The sequence below is a fragment of the Chiloscyllium plagiosum genome, unplaced genomic scaffold (assembly GCF_037043375.1).
Source record: "Chiloscyllium plagiosum isolate Xiang-an unplaced genomic scaffold, Cpla_swu_hap1 HiC_scaffold_18, whole genome shotgun sequence".
NCBI classification, from domain to species: domain Eukaryota; kingdom Metazoa; phylum Chordata; class Chondrichthyes; order Orectolobiformes; family Hemiscylliidae; genus Chiloscyllium; species Chiloscyllium plagiosum.
This window is the reverse complement of record NW_028270156.1, coordinates 53718014-53731573: the sequence shown is the minus strand read 5'-3', so window position 1 is coordinate 53731573 and position 13560 is coordinate 53718014. Positions and strand designations below refer to the sequence as shown.

The 13560-nt window shown below is 40.5% G+C and overlaps 1 protein-coding gene across 5 annotated transcripts in view; it reads left to right on the top strand.

Moving 5' to 3' along the window:
- Positions 1-1427: 1427 nt before the first annotated feature.
- Positions 1428-13560, top strand: part of myrf (myelin regulatory factor) — a 233421-nt gene continuing 221288 nt past the window's right edge. For 2 of the 5 annotated variants that reach the window (XM_043706035.2, XM_043706034.2), the window contains exons 1-2: positions 1430-2375; positions 9489-9551. In XM_043706035.2, the coding sequence (XP_043561970.1) occupies positions 2330-2375; positions 9489-9551 (109 nt within the window). In that variant the 5' untranslated portion in view covers positions 1430-2329. Of the gene's footprint in view, positions 2376-3187; positions 3341-9488; positions 9552-13560 lie in introns of those variants that run through there. The other 3 variants (XM_087996624.1, XM_087996626.1, XM_087996625.1) reach the window with 3 other exon arrangements.

The following is a 13560-nucleotide window of genomic DNA, read 5'->3' as shown; positions in this document are numbered from 1 at the left end:
AATTTACTAAACCATCCTTTTATGCCCTCATCCAGGTCATTTATAAAAATGACAAACAGCAGTGGACACAAAACAGATCCCTGTGATACACCACTAGTAACTGAACTCCAGGATGAACACTTCCCATCAACCACTGCCCTCTGTCTTCTTTCAGCAAGCCAATTTTGATCCAAACTGCTAAATCACCCTCAATCACATGCCTCCATATTTTGTGCAATAGCCTACTGTGGGGAACCTTACTGAAATCCATATACACCACATCAACCGCTTTACCTTCATCTACCTGTTAGGCCACAATCTCAAAGAACTCAATAAGGTTTGTGAGGCATGATCTAAACAAACCCCTGTTGACTGTCCTATCTCTTTTACATTTGCCTGAACAGTCATTTCTGGCCTTGATTCAATATTTCAGTCAGAAGAAGGCACTTCAGAAAATGCAGTGCTCCCTCAGTACTGCACTGCAAAGTTAGCTCAAGATTGTTATCCTCCTGCGGAGCTTGAATTCAGAACCTTGTGATTCTAAGGCCAGAGTGATGCCAACTAGACCACAGCTGACACAACCATTTGTTAAATATTGTCTGATATGCCATCAGCAGTGTCCAACATGTTGTAGCTTAAAACCAAGTCATTCAAAATAAATATAAAGCAAGAAAGAGTCATTTGGTTTATCAAATCTGATCCCTCCACAGACCTTGGCCAATCTTTCTTATAAAATCTCTTCACACTCTACCAAATTTCTTAAAAAGGGAGAAACCAACCTCAGTAAAATAAACCTCAAGTAAAGTTTGATTCTCCCTATCAAAAGGTAAAACTCCAGGATCTTGATCCAATTCTACATATTCCAATAGTATACAACAGATCTTAATCGAGGAACCATTCTAGTTAAAGGTTATCTATTCTTACAGGCACAAACTTTAGTCTCATCACCTAATATCAATTGAATTAGATTGTAAAGGAATCACTCAACACATTGGGAGTTGATTCTATATGGTGAGTACTTTGCGTTAAGATGTAATTCCTAATTTGCTGCAGGCTAGTTCATTTAGTTTCCATGTCCTCATCCCTGTGATAACCACAATGAAGAGTCTTCTCAAATTCAGGTGGAGGAGGAACTAAGAACACCATGCTGCATCATTTCGGTGTGTGCAAACGATTTTTTCTCTCAAAAAAACACTCTTTTCGGATGATGTCTTTATTATTGAGAAATGGACGTGCCCTGGAGAGGAGTATAGGGAAGTAGGGAAGATGAGGACCCGTTGTCTTGGTGACGCCCGGATGGTGAGGGGATAACTGAGGGAGCTGGAGGGTTCTGGAGGTCCAAGGGAAGAGATGATTTCGAGAAGGGTAACACAGAGTAAACCTTGATTTTAGGACAACAACAACTTGCATTTATTTCAAACCATTATCCTCATGTTTTTTTTTATCAGAAAACGTCTCTAGGACACAGTGATAACCTGAGGGAAAGAGTAGAGGCAGCTTGGCTAACGGGGTATGTTTTAAATAGGAGTTTGTTGGAGGAGAGGCGACAGATCTCGGATAGTTGGAGTTCAGATGAGCAACAGCCACTGCCGTCAGATCAAAGCAGCCCAACGGGGGAATGTGGCCGACTTGGAGTCTTCCCCGTATCCAGGCTTTCATTTGCAGAGCAAGCGCCCTTTGACTTGCTGGTCGAACTTTAGAATCGTTACATTCACACTTTAGATAAGTGAATGCTGGAGTCCCTCGAACGGTGGAAGCTGCCTGTCTCCGTACAAATGGTCGAGTTTCTTGTCCAGCAGGTCGGCCTCTGAGACTGAGTGACGCGGTGTTGTAGCTGACATCACCTCGGCCGGCAGAGCGATAAGTGGAGAGAGAGAGGGAAAAAATCTCATGGAAATGGGGGGTGGGGGGAGGCAGGACGGCAAGGAATCTGTACCGGGAGTCCTGACGAGTACGTTTGCTTTATTAAAGGTGAAAGGTTTCATTTGTCTCCCTTTCCCCTCTCAGTGGAAGAACTGAGAGGTGTTAAAAATAAAACTCAGGGCTGAGAATTCTCTTCGTGCGGAAGGTTGAGCCAATCCAAAATACAGAGAAAGTTTGGTCTGAAACTGATCAGCACGAAATTGACTGGGTGAAACTGACCTCCCTCCCGCAGGTACATTGAGGAGCTGCGAGGCTGGGGATTCCTACAAGGAGGAGGGGGGCTTTTCCAGCCTTGTTGTCCCCTTCGGCCGAATCTTTGCTCGTATGTTATATTTCTGTGGGATTTCCCTGATGTTTTGAAGTCCTGGGGAAGTAGGCGATCTCTTTACATGGATGTGTCGGGGAGGAGTCGCTAGCTGATAGAGAAATGGAAGTGGTTGACGAGACGGAAGCGTTGCAACGCTTTTTTGAAGGTAAAAAAATTCCCTCAGATCTTTTTTTAAAAAGTGAAATTCTAAGAGATTCTGGTCGCTACTGTATATTTGCCAGTCAAAATGATCCAAATCTACGGGAAAACGAAAAGACTAACGTAGAATGCAGTTAAAAAGTTCAAGAGGTAGGATCAGAGTAACGTACTTTATTGTGCGAGTGCTTTTTTTTGTCTGTGTTCAAGACATGGCAAAACGTTTTAAAAGCACTTGCTTAGAATTGGTTCGACTATTCGCAGAAGTGAAACCAAATTAGATCGACAATAATTTCTGCAGTTTTGCAGGGGTGTGTGTGTCAAATTATTGGGCTTAACATCACAAATTCTAACAAAATATTATTTACTCCAGCTCACATTTTAAAAGCTGTCCTTCAATATATATCCTTTAAAACTTGTGGAATTTATCATTGTAAATGATATAGATCGAGGTTTAAATTGCATTCCTTTAAAAATAAATATGGAATATTTATTGGGGAAAATTACTTGTTAAGTTTCTCTAGAATTTCTGTATTTCGTTCGTCTATTTGACATGAACCACTGTAACAAAATGCCTTCGAGTTGCTTCTGTATAGTGGTTTGATCCAATGTTTTTATTTTGTTTCGTGTGATCGTAAGATTTTTTTGTTTATAACCGGTCTGAGGTTTGGGATTTCGACATGTACTTATTTCAATGGACCTGCTTTAAGAAAATGTGATGTGGGCTTGCCAGTCGAGTTGGTACAGAGCAGGCATATGACTCTGATTCCCACACACACACACACACACTCTATCTCTCACTCTCTCTAATCCTCCCTCCAACTCCCTGCAATTCTAGGCCACAGTAAAACTGCAAGGATCGGGAGGTTTGCTCTTGAAACCGAAAGCCGGAGCTGGTGGAGGGAAATCTTTCTGTTAGACCTAAGTGGTACTGATTGAAGCGAGAAAGGGAGGGAGAGAGAACGTCGCAGACAGGTGATGGACAGAACTTGTTTAATTTCTTTGAACTGGCATATTTTAAAGAGTGTGGGACGTACTGAACTTAAACCTTAAAATAATCCAATTCACTAAATAGAAATTGCGCTAAAACATTTTTCTGTCCAAAAAAAATTTAACAGGTCAAAGGGAATGAATCTTCCGGAAATCATGTGCAATTCAAAGTTGTTTTGTTTTAATTACTGAGGGTTTAAAACCTCATTTCCCCAGTTGATGTATAAAGACGGGTGTGGGTTGTGCTGTTTTACAAACTCTACTTGAGCCAATGATTCTTTACTCAACGTTTTAGCAGACCGAGAAAACGTCAGGAATATTGTGGGAAACCAGAGATAATCATGCGGTGGAGTTGCTTTGGGGTGGTCTGATTTTTCTCATGAGGGCTTGCAGTGGCTAGACCCTCTTTGACTCCTGACCCAACGAAAGGGAAGAGGGAGTCAATTTAATCTTTCATTACTGATGGGCCGACCTCCAACGACAGGGGAGGGTCATGGTCAGGGTTGTCCATAGTGAACAAAGGGATGAGGAATTGATAATGTGATGGCGCGAGTTTTGACTCTTGTGTTCAGAAGGGAATGCTGCTGGCTGGAGGAAGTGAGGAATTGCAACAATTGGAGACTGCGAAGGGATGACTCCGGATAGGAGGTGGCAAACCCAGGCTTGAAGAGGAGCAAGATGCTGTGGAGGAGGAAGAGGCCCATTTGGAAGTTGGCATGGTGGGAGAGGATGTACTGAAAAGGTTCAGAAAAGATTTATAAGGATGTTGCCACGGTTGGAGGGCTTGAGCAATAGGGAGAAGCTGGATGGGTTGGGGTTGTTTTCCCTATAGCGTCGGAGGCTGAGGAGTGACCTTATAGAGGTTTATAAAATCATGAAGGGTATGGATAGGGTAATAGACAAGGTCTTTTCCCTGGGGTGGGGGAGTCCAGAACTAGAGGGCATAGGGTGAGAGGAGAAAGGGACCTAAGGGGCAACCTTTTCACGCAGAGGGTGGTGCGTGTAAGGAATGAGCTGCCAGAGGAAGTATTAGAGGCTGACAAAGACAACATTTAACAGGCATCTAGATGGGTATATGAATAGGAAGGGGTTACAGTGATATGGGCCAAATGCTGGAAAATAGGACTAGATTAATTTAGGATATCTGTTTGGCATGGATGAGTTGGAGCGAAGGCCCTGTTTCCATGCTGTCCCCATCTCTATGACTACAATGGCGTCTACTGAACAGGACCATCAGAGTAGCAAACTGACTGAGGTGTGTGTGTGTGTGTGGGGGGGGGGTGTCAACTTATCAATCAGCCAAGAAACTATCCCCCGGCAACAGGAACAGAATCTGAGTCCGGACCTCCACTTCCTGAGAGGATGATGGATTCAGATGCACCAACACATTTCCAGGGGGACTTGGGGGCCTGAGGTCTGCTCGAACGGGAAAAGCTCCCGGGACCAGGGTGAGAGCAGAGGCGCCGGGTGTTTCTTTGCTCTCAAACTGCAAGCAACGTGTCCGATGGGCCGAGTGTGATTCTGTGAACAGATTCAGAATTTCCACAAGATCTTCCTTCGATCAGCGGCTGCAGCGTAGGCGGAAATCTGGGTCAGACTGGCGTGGAATGAAGAAGCTGGTTTCTTCAGAAGTCGCTACGGAAATTTGAGGCGGATGATGGGACTAAGGGCGAGGAAGTTCTGGGGGACGCTTTGTTGCACCGAATTAGACTTTGCACTCTGAGAAAGCCTAGCAATCAAAATCAAGATACTACTGAGAGTTAGCTGTTTGCATGGAAATTTGTCCTAACACTCATCAGGAAAGTGTATTGAGAGGAAGAAGATGCGGTTGGGTACAGGTCTGTCTGGGATCCAAAGAATAATCTGTATCCTTATAACATACTGATGATTCTTTCCTCAAAACCCTCAGAAATGCTTAAGATCCGTTAGCACGCTAGCCAACACCCCAAGAAGCAAATATAAATTAATGCTTCAATGCTGAATTCATTCCATTTTAAAATGGAACGGAATTAGCTCGTTCCAAAGACACCGCGTTAGATGTTTCTTGTTTAAAAGGAACCTACCCTGAAACATTAATCAATATTTCTTTTTTCAGACGGACGTTCAGAGTTTTTTCTCTTTCAGATTCCCAGCAGTAAGGTTTCTCTTTATCTCTACAAGTTTAATTCTGAAATCCTGCCGTCCTTAAAATTTAACATTTCTACGCCCCTAGCTTTGAGTCCATTGGAACTGAAATTTGTCACTTAACTGTTCTGACCCTGGACTGAGGACCCAGTTTGTCAGCGAAACTGGTCTGTTTAACGGTGTGATCATTGACACAGGGTACAGTAAGATTTGCATGGAAATGAAAGGGTATTTCGGAATGGTCAATAATTCCTTATCCATCCCCATTCCACCTCGGCGCATCGCAGTTTGCAGCTTCGGGATGTCAGGTGAACCTGGGTTCTGGAGACTAGGTTAAAATCCTGTCCTATCACTCGAAGAGGAGCAGGCAGCTGCCCTAGTAAAGTGGCCAATACTAGGAAGAGTAGATGAATTAACCAACCATCTGATGACTGTGCTGAGGATCTATGATCATTTTATTTGCCTAAATTGCCTGGCACTTTAAATAGGGCTTAACGTCTGTTTTGAGATTTTTCGCTTAACTTTAGTTATACAAATATTTCTTTGTACTCACTAGTTTAGTAAAAATCTAGGGTTGTGTAAAGCTAGTGTAAAATACTCCGGTGACCTATTAATCAGCCTGGAGACTTTCAAAACTTAATTTGGAAATAATCTGTGTTACTTGGTAAGAAGGTTATTTTCTTAACTGTGATATTCAGTTTACCAACCCATTTCCATGTTGTTTCCAACATCAGCAGCTTAACTAGCTGGTGTCTGGAACTATTCACACACATGATTGATCATGAGCAGAACTATTTTGTCAATGGGCAAAGGGTGGTGCATACCTAGCTGTATAATTCTGATCAAATATCTGCATAATATGCTCCACAGTTACCTGTGCATTTCAATCTCATAAATTGCTATTTCCTATTTGCCTATTTCTCCATAATATTTTAATTATCTGTCCTATGAAATTTGTTGCAGATTGCTAATAATTAATGGGAAGATTTCTCAAACAATTGCCCCTAGTGATTACTATTAAAGATCAAATCATTTTTAAGAATGGACAATATATTGGGTCAATACTAATGACCAGTAGCCCATATTCTATCCAACGGATCTATTCCATGCTGCTGGGATTCACACTCTTCATATTAAATGCGATTTTTCTTTGGTGTGATCAGCACTTTGAGGGTTAAATCCAAATAAACGTCATATTTATTATTTATTTCGCTTGAACCTTTTTGTCCTTTCAATTTGATTTCTTGCTCATTTGCCGTGTAGATTTTACCCTGTCCTTTCCATTGTCAGCTTTTTTAAAAAAAGTTGACTGTTTATTTTGTTCTTTTTCTCACATACCTTCCATGTTCTATTATCCTTTAAACACGTCCCATTTCTCACATTCTATCATTCTCTCTTTCTGCATTGCTTGTGCACTCTTCCTCTCCATCTCATTCTATTTCATAAACTGTCTTGCACGCTTCCTCTTCCACCTATCAAAAACTCTTTTGCACATCTCTTCATCTCCTTGGTTTCTCTCTAGTATTTGCAGCCTCTTATTTTAATTATTTGTTTGGATTGTCTATTTGTCACTAATAAAAATGGTTGTGAATACAGAGGAATAGCTAGGTTATCTTTTGAGATGGTATGTTCTCCTGCTGACTAATCATGTGCTTCTGATATTTTCCGTTCTTGTTTTGAATCATTAGCATTGGTGCCTTTTGTTAATTAACTGTAAATACAGCAATTGAGAAATTAATCACTGTCACTCCCATTAATACACTAAACTTTAATAACTGATTCAAGTTTTCATGCCAAATTATTCTGGTATGTGTAGCGTTAAGAGAACTTCACCATCACAATTCCATTCCTGTTTAAAAAAAAACACATACTCATTCAGATCTCATTTAAAGTAAGATATTAATGATCAAGATTACATTTTAAGGAAATCTTGTAACATTGATTTTCACGATTTGGATATCGGTTTAAAGAGAGACTCTTACGAAATCTGGATCCCTCCCAAAGTTGGACAGACCTCCTTTTCAGAGAATGAAGCTAATGTTGAGAATCTTACCAATAATTGGGGTCAGGTGAAGAAAGAAGGTTTGGTAACATTTTATTTCTCATTTGTGAAAGCAGAATAAGTAACCTTCAGCCTTACTCTGCCAAGATGGCCTCACTGATGGGAGAATGTAATTCAACCCCTTATATTTTCATTTTCCTCTGTTTGTAAATGAACAAAGAAAGATTTACCAATAGCATGAAGCTCTGAGCCTCAAATGCCTCTCACATTGGTACATTCTATCAGTTTTCAAATACTCCATTCTTTCTTTTGGTGCAGTGCTGACAACCCAGAAGGTCCAGCATCATATTCAAGAAATTACACAGAGGTTGAACGAAAAGAATAGGTTGAATTGTAATTTTTTTGATGCCATGAGCAATAAAACCAGAAGATTTATCTGATCCTCTAACAGAATAGGAGTCAGGCTCTACAACTGGACTAATGAAGGAAAATGGATTCAAAGATTTTGAAAGGAAAATCCACCCACAGATGTTGAATGAGGGTAGGATCAGGATTAGTTTGGGTGAAGTTGAACAGTGAGTCAACAATCTACAGATGCAGCTGGAGCAACATTGACAGAGACTCTGACAGCATCTTCCCTTCCACCCTCTGTAAAGTGCTTACTCCCTAGGTTTTAACTCCTAATTGAAGATTGGTCACTTGAGGGAAGGTATTGAAAGATGATTAATTACAGTTGAACTGTATGCCCACAACAAAAAAAACATATACACTGCCGGAGTGAATGCCAATAATGTGATTGTGTAAGGTATAGAAATGTATAGTAGATTCTGAAGAGTAAACCCAATTATTTATTTTATAAAGTTATTTGTTCTTCATTTCCTTGCCTTTTGATTCTTCCTCCTTCCCTTGATGTTTATTATCCCTGACTGCAGTCACAACTAGGCTGCCTGCTTCAAGACTGCTGGCTATGTTGTTCCCACTCAATGTGTGCAGGGTCATTTGTTGAACCCTAACTGAAATTTTACTTGGTGGAATAATGGAATTAATTATGCCAGTATATCAGGTTGGAGCAATATTCCTCAGTCTGAGGGAAGGAGACCTGGTGAACTGTGAAACCTCTGGTGCCAGAAATAGGAAACTTGCTGAAGAGAGTTTTCACACAGAGAGGAGCCCAGAAAGGGAGGAGGTGGTACATGGAATCAGAAGGGAACTCTTTGAGGCAACTCCCAGTAGTTGGATCTAGTGCAACATTGGCAGAAAGCTGAACAGCAGGTTTGCAACTTGCCTGTCATCTGTTGACCATTTTCCCTTCATGAATGTTTCCTTATTTCTAATCTCCCAATAATCTGTCTGAGGTTAGGATTACATAACATAGGGAATAGTGTCATTACATCCTGAATTACCACTGAATTGTGTGTTGCACTGGTCCATGCTGCTGCCCACCCGAGAGTTTCAATCCTACTTACTTAGAGCAGTTCCTGTTCAAGTTGGACTACAGAATTGGATAAACTAAGAAGTTTCAAATTTGGTTTTCAAGCTCACCTGATCAAAGAGCTATAGCGGTCTACAACACAGGAAAAGACCCTTCTGCCCATCAAGTCTGCATCTGTCAAAATCAATCACCCAACTCTTCTAATCGCATTTTCCAACATTTGGCCCACATCCTCATATGCCTTTGCATTATAAGTGTACATCTAAATCCCACTTAAACATGAAGGTTTCTGCCTCTACCATCATTACTGGCAGTGAGTTTCAGCTTCCCAACAACTTCTGGGTAAAAACAAATTCCTCACATTGCCTCTAAGCCTTCTGCCCCTTGCTTTCAATCTATGGCCCATGGTCATTGATCCCTGCGCCAAGAGGAAGGAGTTTACCAGAAGACTGTCACTAACCGAGCAGGTGTATCCCTGGGAGAGGCAATGGTTTCAGATAGCAGAAACTTGACGAAGAAGAAAAAAGTAATGAACATTATACATTTATTTATGATCTATTCTCACTTGTACACAGACCAAGAGGTAGCGCACTCCAGAATGGCTTATGCAGACGGTCCCTTCAGACATTACAATACAGGTCAGCATCACATATGTACCTTAACACTGTCTGTCATCTTGTACAATGAATGTTTCATTGAAAATAGAAACAAAATATGATACAGTTATTCCTAGGCCCTTCAACATCTGATTTTTCAGGTTGCCAGGATTGACATAGACAGAATGTCTATCTGTTCTCCTAGTCAGATGCTGACTGGCCTTCCATGTATTTCTTCTGGTTGTCATTGTTTTTCTTTCTGTTTCTCATGTTTTATTTTACGCCTGTATGTTGGTTGGTAGCTTGTGCATTCTACATGGGCTGCATTTGTTGTACAGAATCTCTGATGACAGAACAATCCAAGAAATTCATCAATGTATTTTAGAATGTTTTATGCTGACTAGACACTGAGTTATTGAGTTTAATTGGAACACTCTCCTCTGTTTTTACTGCCCTTTGCCTCCTCCCTCTGTCTCCCCATCCCGACCCACCCCTCTTTAAGGAGCTTCACTGCATCATGTGCAATCTTTGTAAAACACATCATCGTAATATGTCAATGCAGGCATTTGAAAGGCCTTTATGCACCCTGGTGATAGTGTGAATAGTTCTAAGTGTTTATAGAATTTAATATTAACACAGCTTAGCACCTGTAGTTACTCAGTGGTTCAAGCATTGCCTATTGTCAATTTGAGTCATATTGATCAAAGGATCCTAGGTCATGTCCACTCTCTACATTGGTTCTATGAAGATGACAGTCAGGCATTAAATTTGTTTAACTCAGTTCATTAGTGATGGGAATTGGAGGACAGGGTGTGACTAATTATAGATGTAGACAGATATTGAGTACTTCAGAATAAGAGAGGGAGGGTGGAAGGGAATTCAATATATTAGAGGTCTGTCAGTGCTGATATTGTGAGCAGAACATGGATTGGATGTGGCAACATGGAAGAGATCACCTCTGCTCTTTATGAAGTGGGTAAGAAAGCTTTTGAGGAAGTGTTATGTTCTAGGTTACAGGTTACAGGTACACTGTCTCCATCAATGAAATAAACCATATGAAGAAAACATTTTGTGCAATTTATTTATTTTTGCTTTTTGTGTCTCCCTGTTCACTGATCATACGACTAAAGAGGCACTAAGATCCACACTGTAATAGTGTGAGTTTAATCTGTTTGATGTTCCTTCTCTTATTATCAATTACCAATTTGATGTCAATATTTTTGGAGGACAGAATTTGTGCAATTTTTGCTTTGTCTTGACTGAGATTATTGCTCTGTTCAATGGGTGAATGTCAATGTGAGCTGACTGGAGGACTCAGTGAATGGAGTTTAGGAACAAGTGAAAATTTACTCTGAACAACATAAATCTGTGACTGTGAGCACTCCAGGGTACTGAAATTCCCACTGGTGCTGGCCCAACTCAGCAGCTATATAAAGTGCCCTGTGCAGCAAAAACTTGCAGTTCATCATCTGTTTTCTATTTAGATTAAGGGAGGTATGCTTTATAATACAGTACTCAATTTTAACTGTTGCACAAAACTCTGACATTTAATTCAAACATGCACATAGGATACACTCAATTGGTAATTCTTTGCTATATGTGTATTCCCTGTCATCAACTGAGGTCTTTTTTATAAAGAAAAATGCTTAGAACATAGTTGCATTTATTTCAAAGCATTTTTTATCTTTCTTATGTTGCTCTCTTTTTCAGTATCTTTAATAGCTCCTACGCTGCATGCACACAAGTCCCACACAGCGAGTGACAACCTTAGTGTAAATTTGCCACATTCCCTTAGCTGTTTTGTAGATTTGGTAATGAACAGATTCAATCCGTATCCAGAAGAATTCAACAATCAAACACTAGGGTTACGAGCATCTGGCAAGACCTGTACATAGAAAACCTGTGATACTAACCATATTTAAGGTTGTAAGAGTAGTTTCAAGCTTATATGTTTGTATTTCTCCTCATTGAGATGCTTGTCTCTTTCACTCTTTCTCCCTCTGCCCTACTCTACCTGAATAAAATATCTGTGTAAGTACACAATGTCTTTGCCTATGTTTGCCTTTTCATCTATGCAAGTGCACATATTTATTCCTTTATAACTATCCATGATTAGCTGTTTCCATTGATTCATATGCAGTGCTACAATGAAACTGTGTGTGCCTGCATCTCATTCTACTTGTCTATGCACACAATATTTGTCTCCCTCTCTATATAAGTACAAAACATTTTTCTAACTACCCATCTCGCCATTCCTCTGTTATACTCTTGTTCCCAACTGCAATTCCAGTTTCAGGTATTTAACAGAGTCATTCGTTGACTGATTTGCTTCTCAGTGGAGGATGCTATTTTTGTATATTGCAATTTAATGAAGAAGGGAAGGTGTGGTCAGCAGTGACTAGAGAAAACCAATGTACAAGGCTGATGGGATAACTTAGCACGAACAATACTTTGGGTCAGCTCTTGTTCCCTCTGCATTGCTGTGTTAGTAATCTTTGCTGTGTCTTGCTGTGACCAAACATCATAAATGTTTGTTGCAACTATGTAATTTTATGACATCATAAGCATTCAGATATAAAGTTGTCCCCACAGTTACCAGCCTGTCTGTAACGTTAATGAACAGAGAACAGATAATTTTGGGGCATTACTTAAATAGCTCTTTTTGCCACACAGCTTATAAATAGTTGGATTGACTGTTGAGAAGGAAGGGTTTGAAGAATGTTAAATAATGGTTAACACATCTTCAACTGATAGCCACCTTGTTTCTTGCTTGAACCATGGCAGCTGGCTGGAGGAAATCTAGTTGCAACTCTGTCTGCACATCTGTTTGCCTGATTTAATTTTCAGGCATACTCTGAAATAGGTGCTAGACCTTCCCAGCCAGAACAAGTGAAAGGCTGCTGAAATAAGCACACCATTGTGCTACACTGGTGCAGGACTTCAAATACAGTTTTTATCCTGAAAAGGATGAAAAAAGGAAATGTCTGTTAATTGCTTTTTTGTAAGTTTCATCAGAAGTCCTAAAAGGGACTGCTAAATGCTCCTTGGAAGAGGTTAATCCTTCCTTTTTGTCAAAACAAAGCATATTCATGCTTTTCCTGCAGTTCATATACAAACCTAGCCTTCTGCCAGTCTATTTTTACCATTGTACACAAATCAAAACATGGCGCCAGTGACATCTGTTATTGCACATTTACTTTATTATGAAGAAGTTTCTGACTGAGCCACTTCGTTAATGATCTTTCATCCTATCATAAGGTCAGAACTGAGTACATGCTCACTGATGATTACATGATGTTCAGCACCATTCACAACTCCTCAGACATTGAAATAGTCCATGTTCACATGCAGCAAGATCTGGACAACATTTGGGTTTGGACCGAGAAGTAGAAAGTAACATTCCTGCTCTATAAGTGCCAGACAAGAGCTATCTCCAACAAGAGCAATTCTAACTTGACGTTCAAGAGCATTATTATTGTTCAATCTCCCACTATCAAAACATTGATTGGACCAGCCATGCAAGTATTGTTGCTACAAGAGCAGGTCATTGGCTGGGTAATTCATGTTGAGTAATTTACCTTTTGGGCTATGAAACTTGTCCATCATTTACAAATTCAAGTCAGGAGTCTGATGAATATCTTCCTGAACATTTTCCTGGATGAGTGCAGGAAACTTTCTAACAACTTTCAAGAAGATTAATACCAACCAGGACAAAGCAGCCACTTTGACTGGCACCCCATCCACCATCTTAAGCATTCACTTGTTCCACCAATAGCCCACAAAGGCATCAGTATCTACCATTTATAAGATCAACTGCAGCAATTAAGCAATCACCCATATTTGACAGCATCTCCCCATCTTGTGAGCTTTCCCACCTGGAAGGGGAAGGGTACCAGATGTTAAGGAACATTACCACTTGCAACTTCCCCTCCAAGCCGTACACTATCTTGATTTGGAACTATATTGCTGTTCCTTCAATGTCACTGTGACAGACCAGGAGCCCCTATCCTAACAACTCTGTGTGTGTACCTACACCTGAAGGAATACAGCA